This window comes from Mastigoproctus giganteus, chromosome 11 (assembly GCF_048544385.1).
Source record: "Mastigoproctus giganteus isolate SK-2022 chromosome 11, ASM4854438v1, whole genome shotgun sequence".
NCBI lineage: Eukaryota > Metazoa > Arthropoda > Arachnida > Uropygi > Thelyphonidae > Mastigoproctus > Mastigoproctus giganteus.
In genome coordinates this window covers 60661042-60683348 of record NC_143585.1, presented here as the reverse complement: position 1 = coordinate 60683348, position 22307 = coordinate 60661042, and the positions used below count along the sequence as shown (strand labels likewise).

At 35.2% G+C, this 22307-nt stretch overlaps 1 protein-coding gene across 1 annotated transcript in view; it reads left to right on the top strand.

Moving 5' to 3' along the window:
• Window positions 1–22307, top strand: part of LOC150078046 (putative cysteine--tRNA ligase, mitochondrial) — a 110123-nt gene that overhangs the window by 49095 nt on the left and 38721 nt on the right. Inside the window, exons 8-9 of the mRNA XM_090384852.1 lie at window positions 13123–13254; window positions 19732–19870. Of these exons, the coding sequence (XP_090240978.1) occupies window positions 13123–13254; window positions 19732–19870 (271 nt within the window). The remainder of the gene's footprint in view (window positions 1–13122; window positions 13255–19731; window positions 19871–22307) is intronic.

Sequence of the window (22307 nt, the reverse complement as noted above, 5' to 3'; positions counted from 1 at the left end):
AGTTGCCTCCCGAACATGCTGATGTAGAAAACAATCATCCAATAAATCCACAAAAGCCTTGCTACTGTGTGAGTGACCAGCCCCCAAGTAGTTAACTCTACTTGAATAGAAAAATAAAGCAGGAATATGCAATTTTTTAATTGTAAGTTGTATCCAAATAAATTTTTTGTGTGACATCTGACAGTGTTCGTGAGGTTTACTTATTGAAATACAGGTATTATATATTATCAGGAGTAATATGTAATATATATCATTTGGATTCAGTTTGTTTTGTTGGTAGCTGTAAGGCAGTAGTGTTTTGAAGCAATGTTTTGTTTCTTTTCAAAAATGTTGAAGTGAATTCTTGGAACAGAGAATCAGCATTAAATTTTTTATGAAATTGGAGAAATTTGCATGGACATTTACAAATTGCTGCAACAAGTTTGTGGGGTAGGAATGAACTATAGAGCACAGGTTTTGGTAAAAAATTTCAAGGTGGAAGGGAGGATATTAAAAATGGTGATTTCTTGATTTCTTCAACAGGTGATTAAAATGCAAATGGTGACTTGATTAGTAGTGGTCCTTGATTGACTGTTTAGATTTAGCAGAACTGAACAATAGAGAAATTGTTAGATTGATTTTGATCAAAAATTTGAACATGAAGAAAACTGTGCCAGGATAGTACCAGAAATTCTCAACAACAGCCGAAAAATTAATAAGAAAAAACTGTGTTCAGATATTTCAGGAAGGACTTGGAAAGAACTTGATCTTTTTTAAATTGTAACTGGTGACTGAGACTTATCCTACAATATGACCCATAAAGAAAATTCCAGTCTCCAATCAATAAGTCCAGGGGCTCACAGACTGCATTATCTGGTGGCCTTATTGTCAGCCCTTGCACATGTTAATACAAAAATCATCTTTAACATTGTTTTCAGCTATGTTACTAGTGGTCCTACATGAAAATGCTTGTTAGTATTTTGTACTCTTTAAAACTTAAAACTTGCTATACTCCTTATGCTAGACTCCAGTCCATGGGGAGGCCCCCCATGGACTGGAGATGTGCAAATGTATCCTCAATTCACAAAGGTGGATCAAAAGGTGACAAATACAGGTAACCCTCGTACAACGCGGTACCTATACAATGCAGTTTCGATATAACGCGGTTTATAAATTGTGGCTACCCTTGTATGACACAGTTGTGGTTTCGATATAACGCGATCTACAAATTGTTGTATCGCCTCTTTTCACATACTTTTACCACGCGACTTAAAAATCAAATTTTATGTTCATTAAATTTGTGTCTGCTCTTATAACGGGTGTAGTTGCCAGAACTGAATTTATATAAGGGGGAACATGCAAGTACATACATACATATTTTTTCGTGTAGTGCCAATTTTTTACCTTATAAAGAGTTAATTGTTGCACAAGTAGTTATAAATAGTGAATTTATTTGGGGAATACCCCCTTGGCAAATAAAAAATTTATTTTTTATATTAATGGCTTCCAAAACTGCAAAAGAAGGAAAAAAACCAACATTGAAAAGAAAATTCATTTCTCTCAAAAATAGAAAAAATTAAAATTTTTGATCGGTTGAAAAATGGAGAAAAACAAGGAGTTGTTGCAAGGACTTTGAATTCAAATGAATCAACAATTCGTACACTCAAACAAAATGAGTAGAAAATCAGAGATAGTTTTATTGTTGGTTCAACGATAAGTGCAAAGCTCGTTGCTCATGTATGCGATATTTTAATATTAGTAAATTAATAAGAGGAGTTTATAATTTATAATTTACTAATATTATTATCAACGTAGAACATATTGAGTATTACAGCTCTGATTCATACTATCTAAGCGATATTTTAATGGAAAAAATGGAGAAATCTTTAATGGTTTGGATTGAAGATTGTACTCACAAGAAAATGCCTTTGAGTGGAAACCTTATTAAACAAAAAGAAGCCCTCAATTTATCAATATTTAAAAGAACTTGAACAAGATTTTTCAGAAGAAAGCTCTCAGCAAGAATTTTGTGCCAGTAAGGGCTGGTTCGAAAATTTTAAAAAGAGATTTTCTTTGCATAATCTTCAGCTCCAAGGAGAATCAGCATCAGCAGATGTAGATGTTGCCCGAAAATTCCCAGAAGAACTTTTAAAAATCATTGAAGAAGGTGGATATAGTGCAGACCAGGTATTCAATACAGACAAATTTGGGTTAAACTGGAAAAAAATGCCAAAACGCACTTATATCGAAAAATGAAAAAACAACTCCTGGATTCAAAGTTTCTAAAGACAGAATTACTCTACTGTTTTGTAGTAATGCCTCAGGTGATTACATGACAAAACCAATGTTAATTAACTGATCTATAAATCCTCGTGCTATGAAAGCGATTGAAAAGTCCACCCTCCCTGTTTATTGAAGAGCCAATGAAAAGACATGGCTTACAGCTAGCATATTTGAAAATTGGTTTTTTAACTGTTTTGTGCCTGATATAGAAAGATACACAAAGAAAAAGAATATCGACTTTAAAATTTTACTAATTTTAGATAACGTGCCAGGGCACTCAAAAAATGTAACCCATCCGAATATTAAAATAATTTATTTGCCGCCTAATACAACATCAGTTATTCAACCCCTTGATCAGGGAATAATTTCAACATTTAAAACATTATATTCATCAAACATTCAAATTAATTTTGGAAAAAATGGAATGTAATCCAAACATGTCACTGCCTCAAGTGTGGAAAGAGTTTTCAATATTTAATTGTGTAAACATTATTTCTCTATGTGTAAAGGAGTTAAAACCCTCTACACTGAAAGGTTGCTGGAAAAAAATATGGCCTGGTGTCATTCTTAATCAAAATTTCGTACCTCCTGTGGATGCTGAACTAAGTCGTATAACAAACCTGGCACACATTTGTGGTGGCAAGGGATTTTCCGATATGGTTGAAAATGAAATTTGTGAATTAATTGATGAAGAAACAGATTTAAATGAAGAGGAATTGGTTCAATTAATAGAAGACGGCAAACCAAATACAAATGGTGAGGAAAGTTCTACTGAAGATTCTGATTGTGCTGAGTCCGTTAAAGAGTTCAGTCTAAAGAAATTAGCAGAAGGATTAATTTTGGCACAAAAATTAGGAAGTTATTTTATGGATAATGATCCCTCAACAGAGCATTCGGAAAAATTCAAAAGACAATTGGACAGTTGTTTAGCACCATATTATGAACTTAATAAAAAAATTGCAGCATAGTGGTAAGCAAGGTCTTATTACCGACTCTTTGATAAGAAAACCAGCTGAAGTACCCTGGGAGAATTATACAAAAGATGTCAAAGAGATTTCAAGTGATAACAACATCCGGCAACTCGTAAATAAAGAATATCTAAGAAATATTTTTTCTGAAGACAGTGATGACGATTAAAATATCCATTTCTTTAATTTTGAAATTTATTCATTATGTGCAATGAAATTTATGTACAATTCCTAATTTTTATAATTTTATGCTATGTATTTGTTAAATAGTTAGTTACATGAATTATTGAATGAATAAAATGTTTTTGTTGAATGTCATTGTTGTTTTTATAATTAAAAAAAACACTATGGAACATAATTCTACATTTTGTATGAAACGTGAACCTCATATAACACGATTTCTATAACGTGTGATATTTCTGGAACCTAACCTCCGCGTTATACATGGGTTACTTGTAATTACAGACCTGTTAGTTTAACTTCTGTTCTGGGGAAAATAAAGGAGTCAGTGATTAAAGAAGTAATGCAGAATCATCTAGACAAGACTGCAGTTATAATTAAGACACAGCTTAGGTTTGTTAAGGGGAAGTTTTGTCTGACAAATCTGATTGGATACTACGATGTAGTCACAAAAGAAATGGATAAAAAAAATTTTAATATCATATACTTGGATTTTAGGAAAGCTTTTGATACTGTTGCACATGGAAGACTACTATACAAGTTCAAGCAGTATGGCATTAAGGACAAATTGCTGCTATGGATAAAGGGATAGTTGAGTGGGAGAAGACAGAGTGGTAATCAATGGACACTGCTGTTTGTGGACTAATGTTATTAGTGGTGCCCCCAGGGGTCCATGTTGGGCCCATTATTGTTTTCTATGTTTATCAGTGATATTGATGAAGGTATATCAGGTTAATATCAAAGTTTGCAGACAGTATGCAGGTTGGTAGAGTTATTAATGACAGTAAGGATAGTACGCTACTGCAATCTAAACTGTAATGCTAAAGTATTAGCAACAGGATCTGGAAAAGTTCAGCAGATGGGCTGAGAGGTGGCAACTGAAGTTTAACATTGACAAATGAAAAGTGCTGCATATGGGTAGCAGTAATCACAATAAGTACAGCGAAATAGAGAGGGCCAGTAAATCAGAGAGTCTTATAATAGGGGATTTTAATTTCCCACATAGTGACTGGAATTTTTGGATTGGTCACTCATACACTACCAAGGCTTTTGTGGATTTATTGGATGATTGTTTTCTACAGCAGCATGTTCGGGAGACAACTAGAGGAAGTAATACTCTTGATCTGGTTATCAGTAGTGATTCTTCATGCATTAAGAATCTGCAGATAAAATAAACACTAGGTAGCAGTGATCACAGTATGCTGAAATGGGATTTACTCAAAAAGGTAACTACCATCAGGGATAAAGGAAAGGGTTTTTGCTTTCATAAAGGCGACTATGGAGGTCTAAGACAGTATTTAAATTCTATACGGTGGGACCAACTGATGATGTTATGAACAGCAAATTCAAAATGGGAAGCATTCAAAGAATTTATCTTGGAAGCTGCTATGCTTTTCATACCAACTAAGAAATATTGTTCGAAGTTTTGGCCTAAATGTATGTCAGATGGTTAGAAGAAAAATGTAACATAAATTAATGGGTGAAACTGACACCTATTTTTTTTTTTTTTTTTTGTTATTTGTTTTTAGGAGCATTAGCAACCAAGGCCATATTGCTCTGGGGATATGCAGTGGTCATTCCCTGACCTTTCCGCATCCTCCGTATTTAGTGGTCACGGGCTCGAACCCCGGTCTAATCAAGAAGCGTGTGTTACGCACTGCTGCTCCTGCCCACCTGGCTATAGAAGTTAAACTAACAGGTCTGCAATTATTCATGTCACCCTTTGAACTGCCTTTTTGCATAGGGGATACATTTGCACATCTCCAGTCCACGAGAACCTGCCCTGAATCCAAGGATGCTTTCATAATTATGGCTAAGGGTTTGCTTACTTCCTTTGCTGCCTCCTTTATAACATAATTGGATAGATCCCATTGACCCCAGGTGTCTTTCTTATCTTTTAATTTCCTCTCCACTTTGCTCTCAGTTAAAACAAAATCCTTTAGCTCCTTGTTAGAGTTTGATAAACTTTTGTCATTCCCCTCCCTAAATAATTCCTCATGTGTGAATGTAGATGCAAAATACCCATTCAGTTTGTCAGTTACTTGAGCAGGATCATCAACAGTTAAACCATTGATATCAAATGGACCAGTCTGATTCATCCCCTTCCTTCTAGAGTTTACATAAGTAAAGAAATCTTTGCTGTTTTTCTTTGCATCCTTTGCCAAAGATTTCTTGTAGTCTGGCTTTTTCTGCCTAATCTCCTTTGATTACAGACTAGCTTATATCTACCATAAGCTTTTACATCACCTGATACTTTATGTGCATCCCATGCATTTTTCTTCTCTACCATGAGTCTCATTAGTTCATCTGACATCCATTTAGGCCTAAACCTTGAACAGTATTTCATAGTTGGTATGAAAAGCCTAATAGCTTCCAAGATTAATTCCTTGAATGCTTCCCATTTAGAATTTGCTGTTGGTAGCATCATCAGTTGGTCCCGCTGTATAGAATTTAAAAACTGTCTGAGACCATTGTAGTCACCTTTATGAAAGCAGAAACCCTTTCCTTTCCCTCTGATGGTAGTTACATCTTTAAGTAAATCCCAGATCAGTACACTGTGATTACTGCCACCAAAGCGGTTCCTTTATCTGCAGATTCTTAATACATTAATAATTCACTGCCAATAATCAGATCAAGAGTGTTACTCCCTCTTGTTGCCTCTTGAACATGCTGCTGTAGAAAACAATCATCCAGTAAATCCAGTGGTGAGCTGTGAATATTTTAACAATGGGCTTGCACTTTTGCCGACTTTTTTATGTGAAGCATCTTGGGGGGGGGGGGGTACTTATCGAGTAAATCTGATCGGTCACAGAATGACATCATCCATGGCATCTGCCAGAGGTGCTTCCCAGTCTGTGTGGAGCACTCACTAGTAGTATGATTAGAGCGCATGACACATTTTTCATGACCAGTACCAGTACGATATCTTGAGTTCTAAGATTTATACAAATACTTGCAATCATAGTTCCTGCAGTAAGTATGATTGCAAGTATTTGTATATGACTGCAACAATACAAAGATTTGTCAACAATTTCTTATTTCGCATACACAGCTACTTCGGGGCACCTAACATTCCATTGTTTAATTAGATACATTTAGATACATTGCAGTAGCAAGTATACATCTCTTACTTTAGTTATCATAAATCCATTGTATCTTGTCTTCCAGAAATTATGGAAATTTGTGAATGATCAATAAAATATTTACAATACAAAAGCTCTTTTATTTCGTAATCAATATATACAAATCAAAATATCTAAAAGAAACACGAAGGATGTTTCACATAAAACCATCTACCTTGGGTGCTCGGCAGATGCGCAACTTTTTTATTATTTTTTTTACAACTAGGGAAATATAATTGATACATTTTTTTTCATGATAAAATTTTAATATTGCAAATAAAAAATAACAAAAATATTTCACATATTACAAATAACAAATTATCACAAAACATTCTAGAATATAAAAACAAATATTACATAAAAAAACAAACTGTTCTAGAAAAGGTACACAAAATCACAGATTGCATGAAAAAAATTACTGCACAAATATTCAAGAAAATTTTATTCTAAAAATTGCCACATGCAGTTTACTTCTTTATTAATATTCTTTTTGATCTTCTTTGCTCAATAGCTGAGCTATTATTACGGAGGAATGGTTGACCTAACGATCCGGATCAAATTAAAGCAATGGTTTTCCATTTAGATGTATGGTCATCATAATTTGCAATGTGTTTAATTGTCAACATTATTCATTCATACGATATTCATTACGCTGAAAGTTCACTCAGCTTCAGCACTGCTAACCACAATGGTTTCAAAGATTTTTCTGGCTTTCTTAATTGAAAAAGGAATTTCACTCAATTTTAAAGATAAACTGTCTTCGACAAAATTTCTAAAATCATTAATTTTTATTTCATATTTTATCAGAAAACAAATTTCTTATTTGGTTTTCACCATCTTGCCACCGAGACGAAAGTTTTCATATTCCACAATTTCCTGTAGCATATGTTTAAAATTTCTTTCAATTGTACATTATTTTCTTTATTTAATTTAAAATCACTCTGCTGCATTAAGAATTTATCCTTTAAGGATAAAACAATGCATTTAATAACTTGTCACGAGGTAATTTTACTGTTCTTACTTTCGATTTTGATTCCTTCAAATTCTTTCCACTTCAACATGCTCTCAATTTTAGCTTCATAATTTCCTTCAGAATTTTTCAAATTAGCAATAGAATTGATAGTTTGAATAATTAATTTATCTGCTTTTACCATAGTGAATCTGTAAAGCTTCTGAAATATAAGAGAGCTCCTGCAGGATGTCAATCATTAGTGCTAAATGGTTAAGAAATTCCAGATTTAAAAGTCGATTTAACAATCCAGAATATTTAACTTCTGATTCAAAATATTTGCACAATGCAGGATAATTCTCTTAACCCGCAATTACAAATTACATCCACAAGCTACAAGCTGCTCCTCGTAGCCCAAACACACAACCGATCTTTGTAGTTTCCATGTCAAGTTCTTTAGCAATCATCTTTGATTTGCACTGGTTTTTTGGAGATTGGTGATATAATGCATACAGTTTTTTTTTTTTTTTTAATTATTGCCTATATGCCATTATATTTTAGAACATTTTCTACACAGTGAAAGCCTCGACGAAATTTTAAACATTCAATGCTTAAAAGTCTGCAGTAAACATGCCAGAACACTGCGAGTCACCCAGGGTTTAATAACAGACTGGAGATATTGAAAACTCTTGTGTTTTTGTGCCACCCTGCAGTGTTGCCAAATATCCAGATGAAATAAATGATCTCTCTTTTTTTTTTTCTGGGATATATATATATATATATTCAGATTTTTTACCACATAAGTAGAGTTTTAGCTTCAAAAATTTCAGCTAAATAAAGGAAGCAATATGGCAATGCTGCAAGTGGGTCCATTTTATATAGGGGTTAGGGACTACAACAGTGATTTGTGTATTGAACTATATATAACATATAAATGATGAAAGATAAGACGGTTTAAACTCCGTAAGAACATGTACTTCACCTGTGTAACTTAATTTTAAAAAAAAATAAATAAATAAATTGAATAGAATTAGAGAAAAATATTAGAATGACTTAAGTTGTTTACAATTGTACATCTGGCAGCCAACTTTTCAGCAGTGCAAAAGGAGATAAGTCCCATGATTGGAAGACACCTTGCTTGCAAGAAAATATTTAAGAGATGGCAGTGAGCAAATATACCTTCTGAAGAGCACTGCAGTGCTTGTGAATACCAGGTTAAGAACCCCTGTATATGGTAGATGTTAGCCCCAAAATTTTGTATTTGGTACAGGTTAATGAAATAATAATAAAAATTAAATGGTTAATTGAAAAAGCAGAAGTATGTATTAACCTATTTCTTACCCTAGGGATATATTTCTGAAAACTTCTTTTTGCTCAATATTGTGAATCATATGCCTCTGCAAGATCTTTGGCATATGTAATTTGTATTTTGATGATTGCAGTAGTTCTAGATCAAGACAGAGCTGTGTACAGCTAACCATGCCCAAAGATTGGCTTATTCTGATTTACACAAAGACCATATAGTATATGCTTCTAACATTTGTTGATTGTCATAGTGAAAACCAACCATAAGGTAAATCATGGCTATCCCCTTATTCACTATCATATAGGGAATAGCAGAGATGCTACCCTATTTCTTGCCAATTAAGATTGAACAATAAGTGATATTTGTCTACTTTCACTCTCTCTAGAAACGGTGCCTTAATGTGGCGAGAGAGTTTGCGTACGTTAAAGAAACTGAAAGCTATACCGTCGGGAGCTATATGCTCCCAGAAGGGCCTCCCATGGCGGAAAGGTTTCAGTGGAGACATCAGACGAAATCCGTTTCAAAAGGTCCACACACGACCTTTTCAACTAAATTGTGATCCAAGAAAGCAACGGGAAACTACTGGGATTATCCTTCCCTTGAAAACTTCAATGATAGCAAGCAAAATAAACCACGGCCCCGAGTTTCGGCATCCCTTGGATGGGACAGGGGTGCTAAGAATCTCTGAGCTTGCGTCGAAGAATTTTCTGAAACTAGCTACATGGAATGTTAGAAGCCTACTACAACCAGGAAAACTAGCCAATGCTTTACAAGAAATGGAACGCATTAACATCAACATACTTGGGCTAAGTGAAACCAAATGGCCTGGAACAAAGAAGTTTATATCAAACGACCACCACATCTTCTGTTCCGGAGGAGAAGAGAACACCAAGCAGACTTACAGCGTCGCTTTCGTTGTCCATAAACAACTGGCCAACAAAGTCACCAGTTTCACCCCAATATCGGAACGAATCGCACTACTACAGTTAGCAGGCAACAAGATCAACCTGAATGTGCTCCAGGTCTATGCACCAACAGCGGACAAAGACGATCAAGAAATTGAACTGTTCTACAACAAGCTAAGCAACACTTTAAAGTCGCTGAAGAAGCATGACATTACGGTCATCCTCGGTGACTTTAATGCCAAAATCGGTCAAGGAAAGCTACAAAACATTGTCGGAGAACATGGCTTGGGGACACGGAATGAACGAGGCGACAGACTCGTCCAGTTCTGCCAAGAAGAAAAATTTAGCATTGCCAACACTTGGTTTAAACTACCACCTCGACGACTATACACCTGGACCTCACCACAAGACTCTGACAGCAATATCGTCAGGAACCAAATTGACTACATCTTAATCAACATCAGATATAAGTCAAGTGTCCTCAAGGCAAAAACCTACCCTGGAGCTGACATATCATCAGACCATAACCCAGTAATAGCAACACTACGTCTCAAATTACGAGCAGTCAAACGCACAAGCACAACAAAAAGAATCGACCTGGAGAAACTGAAGAACAACACCAACAGGCGACAAGTACAGCTTCATCTCAATACTACAATCAGATCGATCGAAGCAGTAACAACAGACGTGCAAGCGTTAGGGCGTTCACTCAAACAGTGCATCAATGAAACAGCAGAAACCCTGCTAGGACATCAGGCGTCGAAAAAGAAACAACGGTGGATGACCCAGCACATACTAGACCTAATGGATGAACAGAGAACATTCAAAAGCAACAACAACCGGGAAAAATACAAAGAAATACAACAAAAGATCAAACAGGAAATACGGAAGGCGAAGGAAAAATGGATGGAAGATCAGTGTGCAGAAATCGAAGACCTAATCAAGAAAAATGACAACTTTAACCTGCACAAGAAGCTTAAAGAAGCTGGAAACATCTACAAACCGGCTCCTATCCCAAGCTTATATACGGACAACAATCAACCTATACTAAGCAAACAAGCCAAACTCGACACCTGGAAGAGCTATATATACAATCTGTTCGGCACCAACAGAAAACCGGCAGAAACGCAACAACAAACACAGGAAGACAATCTCCATATATTAACATCTGAAGTGGAACATGCCATCCGAATAACAAAGCCAGGCAAGGCCTGTGGACCTGATCAGATTCATGTGGAACTGCTGAAACAACTAGACTACAACAACATCCAACAACTAACGAAATGGTTCAATCAAATCTACAACAACAACGACATTCCATCCGAATGGCTCCAATCCATCTTCGTGGCCCTACCAAAAAAGGCTACCAGCCGGAAACGCGAAGACTTCAGGCTGATCAGTCTAATGAGCCAGGTGCTAAAAGTCTTCCTCAAGGTGATTCAGCAAAGGATAAGATGTAAGTGCGAAAGTGCACTAGGAAACACACAATTCGGATTCTGCAGGGGACTAGGCACCAGAGAAGCAATTTTCTGTTTACAAATATTGCTACAAAGGTGCTATGAACATCAAAAAGACGTGTATATATGTTTTATTGATTACGAGAAAGCCTTCGATTCAGTAGACCATGACCGTCTAATTGACCGACTGAGAAAACCTGGGCTTGAAAACAACGATATCAACTTTATTACAACTCTCTACTGGAATCAAACAGCCCAGCTTCGCTATGACAACGACCTGACTGACCCAATTCCAATAGAAAAAAAAAAAAAAAAAAGGCGTCCGGCAAAGCTGCCCATTATCTCCCATTCTTTTTAACATCTATTTGGAAATGATCTTCGACCAAACACTGGCTGACAAGAACATCGGCATAAAAGTTAACGGACACTACATCAATAACTTAAGATATGCCGATGACACAGCACTAATAGCGGATTCAGAACAAGATTTACAGACCATCTTGAATGAAGTGGACATAGAAAGCCAAGTATGGGGGCTACGAATTAACAAAAAGAAAACAAAGGTGATGAAGGTCAGCAGGACTGCAAGCAAAATCACGATCAAACTAAACAATGAAAAATTAGAGCAAATACACTGCTTCAAGTATCTCGGAGTACTCATTGATGACCAGCTGAACCATGAGGCCGAAATCAAAAGCAGAATTGAACAAGCCAGGCAGGCATTCACTAAGTGGAAAACCCTCCTCACCAACAGAAGCTTGAACATCATGGTCAAATTACGCACATTGAAATGCTACATCTGGCCAATACTGCTCTACGGTGTAGAAACCTGGACTCTAACATCAGCCACTACAAAAAAGCTCCAGGCCTTCGAAATGTGGCTTTACTGAAGAATGCTGAAAATCCCGTGGACAGCCAAGATAACCAACGTACAGGTCCTGCAGGACATGCACACGGAACGGGACCTGCTCAAAACCATCATCAGCAGGAAATGTAAATACCTAGGTCACATCGCTAGGAACCAACAAAAATATCACCTACTACCACTCATCCTGGAGGGAAAGATCGAAGGCAAGAAATGCCCAGGCAAACCGAAAATGGCATGGCTAGATAACATCAACACCTGGCTTCACATGACAACAGCATAAATTCTACACGCAGCGCTAGACAGAGAACAATATCAAAATGAAGTCGCAAACGCCATTCGGCAGCATTAAAGAAGAAGAAGTCTACTTTCAAAACGATCAACTGGGTCCTGTTACAGAAAGAGAAAGAATGATATTGCAGCATTATCGCATCTTTGTCTCTCCTGTCTCAATCTTCAGCCATAGCCCTTGCACACTATCATCACCTGGTAATCTGTTGTGAGCCCTCAGACAGGGCATCTACTTCATTGTTTCTCAACATTTTCTTGGTTGTGATATTGCTGACCAAGGTTCCCTTGCACAGCATATTGAGAAGGTCAGTCATTTGTTCTAAGTCATCATTATCCACTGCTAACAGCCCCTGGATAAATGCTTCAACTTGGGCTCTCATATAATGCTTAAAAATAAAACACTTGAACAAGGACCATAGTGGGAAAGTGATCAAAGTTGCCTTGACTATTTGCTTCCACCAAGCAATATATATTTATCCCAAAATCAAATGTCTTCTCAGTACATCTGCTTCTATCATCTTCTCAGTGTTGTATTGATTATTTTGAATGCATTAGATGGAATAAATTATGCTCCATTCCAAATAATTATAATTAAGCCTGCATCTGCTGGTGTTTCCAACTCGACTAAAGGGATTTGTTCTAAGAAAATTATAATAGAGAAAGATACTAGTATTTTCTAACCAGATAAATGAACATTTCTTCGTATCATTGCTTATTATTATCATAGAATTATGATGATCACAATTGCATTCTATATTAAAAATTTGTGTAATCAGTTTTCTCATAATACAGTGCTCTTTTTAACCATTCTCTGCAGGTTATCTTCATAAAGTAGATGATGTAAAAATGTCACGGTCACTACAAAATACACTTTCTATAAAGGAATTTTTGAAAGAGAATTCTGCAAATGACTTCAGGATCTTTTGTCTTTTATCTCCTTATCGTCATAGTAAGTATAAAAATATAAAAATGTTTGATTGTTTACATATCTTTGCATAAAGGAATAAAAAATTTTACTTAAAACATATTTTAATAATTTGGTTTAAGTATAATCACCTCTGTGCTAATAGGACATATGAAGCAGACTCTTACAAAAAAGTATCTTTGGAAACAAATAATGATAGGCTTGTAATAGGCTCTTAGCCAATTCTCATTGAGTATTGTGAAGTAATAATATAGACCTGTGAGGAGTCCTTTGATGCAATTGCAACTTCTGAGTCCATCTCTTCTCCTGCAGTCTGCTGTCTCTTTTGATAATTGCCTTGAGTTTTGGTTCTCTTGCAAGATTCCCCTACCATGCCAGTAGTTTAAAATTAATTGTTATTGATGAATAGTGATTCCTTCCTCCTCTTTTTATACTGTCAAGTACTTGGAGTAGTTTGGTGAAGGAATTTAATAAAGTTTCTCCCATATGTTAACTTTTACCTGTTTTGGTTTCCTAGATGTTCCTACTTCTGTAGCAGGTGTCTTCTGACACAGTAACTTACAATAATTGTACAATAAGTTACTGTGCAAAAGACTAATGTTAGTTTTAAAAGTAATGAAACACAATCCTTAAAATTCGGTTAAGATCTATTTGTACAAACAAAACAAACATTTACAGAGAATTGCTATAATGCAGATAAGGCAGAATTATTCAGAATACCAAAATAGACAGCTGCATTCAAGTTTTATCGATGACAGCTATTGAGCTGAGACCATACCATTAAGAGAGTTTCGTACCATCACCAAATCTCATTGTTGGTGCGATACAATGTATTGCTAGTTACAGGTAAATAGCAATTATTTTCAAGGTATGCATTAATGTAAAGTTATCTTAATAACTCTACACTGCATTGAAATCAGAAAAAAAATATTCAGAAGAGACACAAAAATACATAATTCTGGCTGGTATACTCTTGCCTCTTTGCAGCTAGCACTTCCAAAATGCTACATGTAAAAAAAAATAAAAAATAAATAAAAAAATGTATTGGCTTGTTTTCTGTTATTTCGTAACTACAGTTAATACACTTATCTGGAAAAAATTCTTATTGGATTTATTTAGTCCTATGCTGCAATTTTCTAGTAGTTTGTGAGGTTCATGCATTTCATCTTGGTTGTTTATTTATTTTAAATTTTTAAGGTTTTTTATTCTTGACATTTTTTCTCCCTCTTAGTTTCGAGTTTTTGTCTAGCTAATTGAAAAAGCTTTCCTAGTTCTGCTCATAATACAGAGTTTACATCTACATTTGACTTCCTTTCTAGTGAAATATACTTTAGACAAGTCTAGAGATCAAGGTCAAAGCTAAATCAGGAATACCAAATAACCAGGTTGTGAATTGCCTACTATTGACCTAAAATGTAGAAAGCGACTGCCACTTTTCATATGACCATTTCAAACTTTCTCATCAGTGAAGAGATAGGTGAAACAGAAAGACCAAATGAATAAACATTCCTAACAATCTTTATTGATACTGTAGGCATAACCATTTCAACTCCAAGTAAATTGCATACTAGAATAAGTATAGGAGGAGGAAAATGAATAAGACACAATATAACAATATTTTTAATTTTAATATATTAACTAAAAGACTAAAGAAATTTGCTTATAAAATAAAACAAAACAGTTAAATTAATAACTTAAAAAAAAACTATAAAAACTTTGTTAAAATAGAAACATAATGAACTAAGTATTATGTAAATTAAACTACAAATCCATTAAAAACATTTATGCTGTAATTGTATTAGAGATGTCCTGAAAAAATTGTATTTATTGTAATTTTATTGTAATTGCTGTAATTGTATTAGAGATGTCCTGAAAATTAGAGATGTCCTGCTTAACACGTTCCCGAGCTATTTCCGCTTCCAGTTCAGACCATGCGCCGACTGCACCACGTGTATAGGTACCGTGAGCCTGTTATATATGGACGTGCTGCAGGAAGGTTTGTTACTGCTGAGGAAGGAAGCCGATGCTTCCGAAAGCTCCAGAGACTTTTATTGTTTTTATCGCTTTTAATCCGGTTTATTTTAGTGTATTTTATCTTAAGGATTTTATCACAGTTTTAATGTTTTTACATGTATATAATTTAATTTAATATAATAGCAGTTTTTGTAAATAGCTATTTTATTTTAATATGTAAATATTTTAGTTACAGTAAATACTTATTCTTATGGTTGGTGTATGAGCTGATTTAATTCTAAAATATGTATTAGAGATGGTACTACATTAGTGGACAAAATCATTTCGAGAAATTGAATTCTTCAAAGACAATGATTAAAAAACACGCAAATGTGCTGCTGTATAAAACAATCAAATACGCTTATTTCATTAAATAAATTAGTTATTTGATGTTCATGATTTAACATGTCTTGACCTCTAGACTTGTCCAAAGTATATTTGATTGAAGTTTACAAGACAATGACACATTTTGTTTTTTAGTCTTTGCCTTTTGATATCCTTTACTTGAAACTTGACTTTCTCCAGTCTAACTTTCCTAACAATGAAGTGATTTTCTTTGGGAATTTTAATGCTCACAGCCTCAGCTTGTTTCAGTTTTCTGGTTTTGTGGACCCAGTTGGTTGGGAATGAGAAGTTTGCAATTACTGATCACCCTATACAATTTGTGCATGTAATTTACAGAATACCAGACAAATCTGACCACATGCCCAACACCTTGATCTTTTCCTCTCCAACAGTCCTTCAAGGTTAGTAGTCTTCTCAGTACTTCAGATCACAATTTGGTGATGGTGTTTTCTCCGATAGAACCTCTCTCTTACATGGTCTTTCACATCCTCATGCCATTTGACATTACAAGAATGCAAAATAGGGTAAGCTGTGTGATTTCTATTCCCTTTTTCCCTGGTTGGATTACTGTCTTAAATCTTCCAATCTTAATATTTGCTCAGATTATGAAATTATTTGTGTATGAACAAAATCCTTTTCAATAGTGCACCCAAAAATCTTATTCTTTATCAGCACCTTGGTTTTTCCAATAAATGGGCTAAATCTGTTTAAGATAAGAATGTAGCAATTGGCTTTCATCCAAATCAACATATTCATTTTCTGCTCACACTAATGCTTGCCACAATTGTAAAATAATTATCAATCAATCCAAACTTGTTTTCATACAGGCTAGGAGTAGAACTTGCTTCTTGTCCAAGTGGTGATCGAGCATTCTGGTCTCTAGCCTTGCAAATCTGCTAGCCACAAATTCTCTCCATCTATATCCCCACCTCTCTATTGCCTCCACAGCAAAAGATAAAGCTGATTTACTAACATTCTACTTTTCTTTAAACTCTTGTATTTACAATTACCTTAGTACTTCATGTCATTCTATTTCTTCATTCTCATTCTCATTCTCAAATGTCATCATTCTCATTCTCAAAACCTGTGCTCTTGATCATGTGCCTCTTTTGCATTGCATTTTTACACTTCCTCATTGCAATTCTGTTTTTCCTTCTGCATGGAAATTTGCTCACATCCAGCCAGTTCCTAAAAAGAGTGACAAATCCTCTCCCTTCTAATTATTATCTCATTGCACTTAACTGTACTCTTTCCAAAGTAATGGAGAAATCCATCAGTCATCCTTTTAAACACTTCTTCCCTTCCTTGCTGTTGCCCTTACTTTTTTTCTCAAGTAATAGAGAAATCCATTAATTACCAACTCTTATACACTATCTCAACTTTTCTGATCAGTGATTACCAATATGAATTCAATCAGAGTTGATCCACTGGTGACACGTTGGCTTCTAGAATTAAAATCAGCATTAGTAGAGGTATATGATGCAAGAAAGCAAGCTTATACAACATTGACCAAAAAAAAAAAAAAAAACACTTCCCATTTCACCTATTCATTTACTCCAAACATTTGTCTAGTTATTCCTTGAATTTATTTAAGCTATCAACATCTGTCGTTGTTGATAGCTGGGACAAACTTCCATATTGGTAGCTGGGGAAAATTTCCATCCACAACAACAGATGGAAATGTGTCCCAGCAATCAACCACCCACTAGCTAAAGACAAATTCCCAAACATCTATTCTACAACTATCTTTCCTCAGTTTGAATTTATGCTCCCTCAGGTAATCTGAGCAAGAGGAAGAATCCTATCACTGAGCTTGCTCAAAACATTCAAGGCCTTATACACCTCAATCAGATCACCTCACAGGTGCCTAGTCTCCAGATGCTGCAGTTTGCAGAATTTAAGCCTTTCTTGGTGAGGGGAACCCTTTTTTCCCCTCACCAATTTTGTTGCCCTTCTCTGTACTCGTTTCAGCAGCTCTATATCCTTCCTAAAATGAAGCCTCCAGACCTGTATGTGCGATACTCAAGGAGTGGTGCCTTATACAAAAGTATAATCACTTCCTTATCTCTGCTAGCAAAATTCCTGTATATATCATTGACAAGACCCCATGAGCTGCTCTGGCAGCCTGTCTGCACTGCTCAGAAAACTTCATATCTGACTGCAGATTCCTTTGACTCCAAGTTCTTTGATTCTCCACTTCCCTGTGTAGAGTACCACACAGTTGATATGTTACTCTGGGATTACTGCTATCCATATGCTGTATTTTGCATTTGTCAGTGTTAAACTTCAGTTGCCACCTCTCAGCCCATCTGCCCAACTTTTCTAGATCCTGTTGCAGTAGTGTGCTGTCATTACTGTTAATAACAACCAGCCAAAACTTTGTATCGTCTGCAAACTTGTATATTAAGCCTGATATACCTTCATCAATATTATTAATAAATGTAGAAAACAGCAATCATCTCCACAATCATCTTGCTTGATGAATTTTGTTCCAACATTTAAATCATACTTTGCCTTAAGTGGAAAACTGTACAGTAGGAATAGTTTATCCACTGATGAAGAAAGTCTAGGCTGTAGAAGGCTTTCTGCTTTTATTGAAATTTTATATATGTATACAGTAAACCCCCGGTATTCGCGGGGGTTACGTTCCTGAGAAATGTCGCGAATACCGAAAACGCGAATACTGAGTTATGGCTCCCATAGTAATAAAGGGGTACCGTTCCAAAGTATGAAATATATAAGAAAAACTAGTCTAAAATTTTGTCTATGTATGTATTATATGTACCTTCATAATATGACTATGTACATAGACAGTACATAGTGAAATGCAAGCATATGGCATCGAAATGAAAATAAGAAACAATTTAATATTAAATGTAATATTTATTAGAAATTTCAAACCAGCGCCTTTGCTAGCAAAAAAAAACATCCCGCCAGTGCTATCACCAGTTTCGCTAAAGTGTTGATAAAGGAGTTTTGCCTTTTCGCGAATGATGAGTGAACTTAACGGAATTTTATTTCGAGTTCGGTCTTCTATCCACAGATTTAAAGCCTTTTCCATTTTTTCTAATTTAACATCACGAGTTACAGAGCAAATTTTTGAAGCAATTATCGCGTTTTCACGGACACTACGGCGGATTTTTTCTTCCGATTTCTTGATTGATCGTACTGTTGACTCATTGATTTTATAATGTTTTTCCACTGAGGAGACACTTTCACCATTAGAAATTTTGTCTAATAACTCAATTTTATTCGCTAATGTTATCACCTTCTTTGATATTTTCACATTTCTCTTTTTATTCGTAGCCATATTTTTGTAGGGGTTAGAAAGAACTTGTCCACAATAAAGTCACTTTCTTCCGTTAACACACTCGAAAAACTCTGTTTTACACTGCAAAACGGTAGATTTATCACTTTTGGAAGCATATCAATTTATAAATTGATAAATTTATTGTTTATAAGCATATAAATTAAAAGCAAACGACGAAACCTTCCATGATTAACACATACTGAACAAGGATTACCGAGAAACATCCACGCTCGCGATTTTGTCACCCCTCTCCCCCCACCCACTGAGCGCTGTTTTGACCGGGAAAGATAATTTTAGCCACGCCCATGTTTTTTATGGCGGAAAATATTCACGGCGCTTTAAAATTCACATTTTTTTAGGTTTCATTTTATATTAAATCGGCGATCGCGAAACCGCGAATACAGATACCGCGAATAGCGGGGGTTTGCTGTATTTTTATTTATATCTTCATTTTATTGCTTTCATGATTTTAAATTACAGTTATATTAAAATAGCAGTTTATAATTTTATATTGTGTGGACTCTTAATTGTTTATTTAGTTACATTTATTTAGTTTCTTAGATATTCTTGGCATTAGAATATCTAAGAAAGTGATACGGTGGAAGTCCGTTTTGCATTAAGTTGATATTTTCAAAATCTTTAAAAAATTTTAATTATGCTGGATTTCAAAATATCAGATTTCAAATTAGTATGGTTTTGTGTATAATACGTTATTTTTTGTAATGTACAGGATTTATGACATTAAAATAGTCTAACTGTTTTTAAATAATTTTCTGTTTAATATACTGTATATATATATATATTATTCAGATTGTGTATCATCTCTCTCTCAGATGTTGAATATAGTGAAAAGCAGCTAGATGAAGCTAAAGCCCTTCAAAGAACATTGCAATCCTTTTTGAGTAATTGTGAAGATTATGTCTATGGAAAGTTTCTTTGTGGACCTTTGAGTGAAGCTGATCTAATAAACTGGTGGAGTATCAATTATTTTATTAATAATTATAAATTTCTGTTTTATGTAAGAAAAATTATGCTGGCCAGGTGGGTAAAGTGCCTGCCTGGCAACCCAAAGGTTGCGGGTTCGTATCCCGCCTCTGGCTTGGATCAAAGTACTTCAAAAAAAAAAATATCACTTTAATTCCATTAAATTTTTACTTGAAAAATTCTTAATCATCTTTTTATTATAAGTATTTATTCAAATAATAACAATTTTATTCAGATAATTACTTTTTTTTATTGTTAAGGAATTTTGCATGTCTTTTTCTGAAACATGCAAACTGAAATTTATTTAGAAAATGTTTTAGATATCGCTGCTATATCTTTTGACTATGATTCACACTAATTTTGTTGCTTTATGAGGTGTGCCAATTAAGTACCAAGACCAGGCACACGAATGATGAAAAATTTTTAGTAGAGGCAGAGGATTTGTATGTATTAAAAATAAAAAAATGTTTTAATAATTTGGTCTATTTTTTACACAAGGAAAAGTAAATATTCTTATAGATATAATTGAAATTAACTTGTGTTATTATAATGTCAGAAGTAAAGTTATGTCTTTTCTTAGGGTGAATTAGAAATATTATAGTGAGACAGTTTATAAGCAGAGAATGATCTTTTGATATCAACAGATGTATCTGGACAGTATTTGTTGCATGACACCAACATGCCATAATGTATGCCAGAACGAAGAATTTTACTAGTGCTGTCCAGATACTTACTGATTGGCACCATTTTCCAGAAACAAGCAATGTTGGAAATTACATTTTCCATCCTTCCTTATCAATTAATTACATATTCATATGTTGTTGATGGTAGGTTGTCATGAACAGTGTCCAGTGGCTAGTTTTTGATATATGTTTGAATTTGATATTGCACTCTAATATCCAAAATACAAACATCATGCCGGCTAAAATAATGGAGTCACTGGTTAAAGATGCATTGTAGGATCATCTAGACAAGACTTCAGCAATACTTTAGACACAGCATGGGTTTGTTAAGGGAAAGCCTTGTCTGACAAATTTGATTGGTTATTATGATGTGGTTACAAAGGAACTGGATGCAAAAAATAATTTTCATATCATATACTTGGATTTCAGGAAAGCTTGTGACACTGTTGTGCATGGAGGACTATTGTACAAATTGGAGCAGAATGGTATTAAGGGTAAATTGCTACAATGGATAAAAGGATGGTTGAGTGGGAGAAGACAGAGGATGGTAATCAATGGGTTCTGCTCTTCGTGGACTAATGTTATTAGTGGAGTCCCACAGGGTTCGGTGTTGGGTCCACTGTTGTTTTGTATATTTATCAATGATATTGATGAAGGTATATCAGGCTTAGTGTCGAAGTTTGGAGATGATACAAAGGTTGGCAGAGTTGTTAATGACAGTAATGGCAGTGTGCTACTGCAACAGGATCTAGAAAATTTGGGCAGATGGGCTGAGAAGTGGCAACTGAAGTTTAACCTTGACAAATGCACAAAGTACTACATATGAGTAGAAGTAACCCCAGAGAAACGTACCAACACTTAAGGTGGTAGAAAATGAAAAAGACCTGGGAGCAATTGTGCGGTCAGATATGAAGTTTTCTGAGCAATGCAGAGGGCAGGTCATGGGGTCTTGTCAATGATATATAGGAATTTTGCTAGCAGGGAAAAGGAGGTGATTGTCCCTCTGTATAAGGCAATGGTCAGGCCACGCCTTGAGTATTGTGTACAGGTCTGGAGGCCTCATTTTAGGAAGGATATAGATTTGCTTGAGCGTGTACAGAGAAGGGCAACAAGATTGGTAGGGGAATGAAGGGATCCTCCTTACCAAGAGAGGCTTAATTTCTGCAAATTGCAATTGCTGGAGACTAGGCACCTGCGCAGTGATCTGATTGAAGTGTATAAGGTCTTGAATGGGTTGAGCATGCTGAATTCTGATGGGATTCTACCACTTGTTCAGATTACGAACCTAAGGGGGCATAAATTCAAATTAAGGAAAGACAGATGTAGAATAGATGTGCGGAAATTTGCCTTTAGCCAGTGGGTGGTTAATTGCTGGAACAAATTTCCATCTGTTGTGGAAGTTGATAGGTTAAATAAATTTGAGGAAGTGGACAAACATTTAGAGGGAATGGTTGTGTGAATTGTTTTTTTTTTTTTTTTGACTGATGCTGCATAAGCTGGTACACTGCTTTCTTGCATCACATTTCACTACTACTACTACTATCATCATAAGATATTAAAATTTGGATGATATGCCTTTCCTCCATGGAGGATTTTTTTTTCTGTTTAAAATTTAGCATATGTAGTTTGACAGGAAAACTTAAGTCCATCATATTGCTTCCTTTAGAAGCCACAGAAGCTTGCTGCTGTTTAACTTCTGAATCACCATTTTATACATTGTGGATATGTTCAGAATTGTAAAT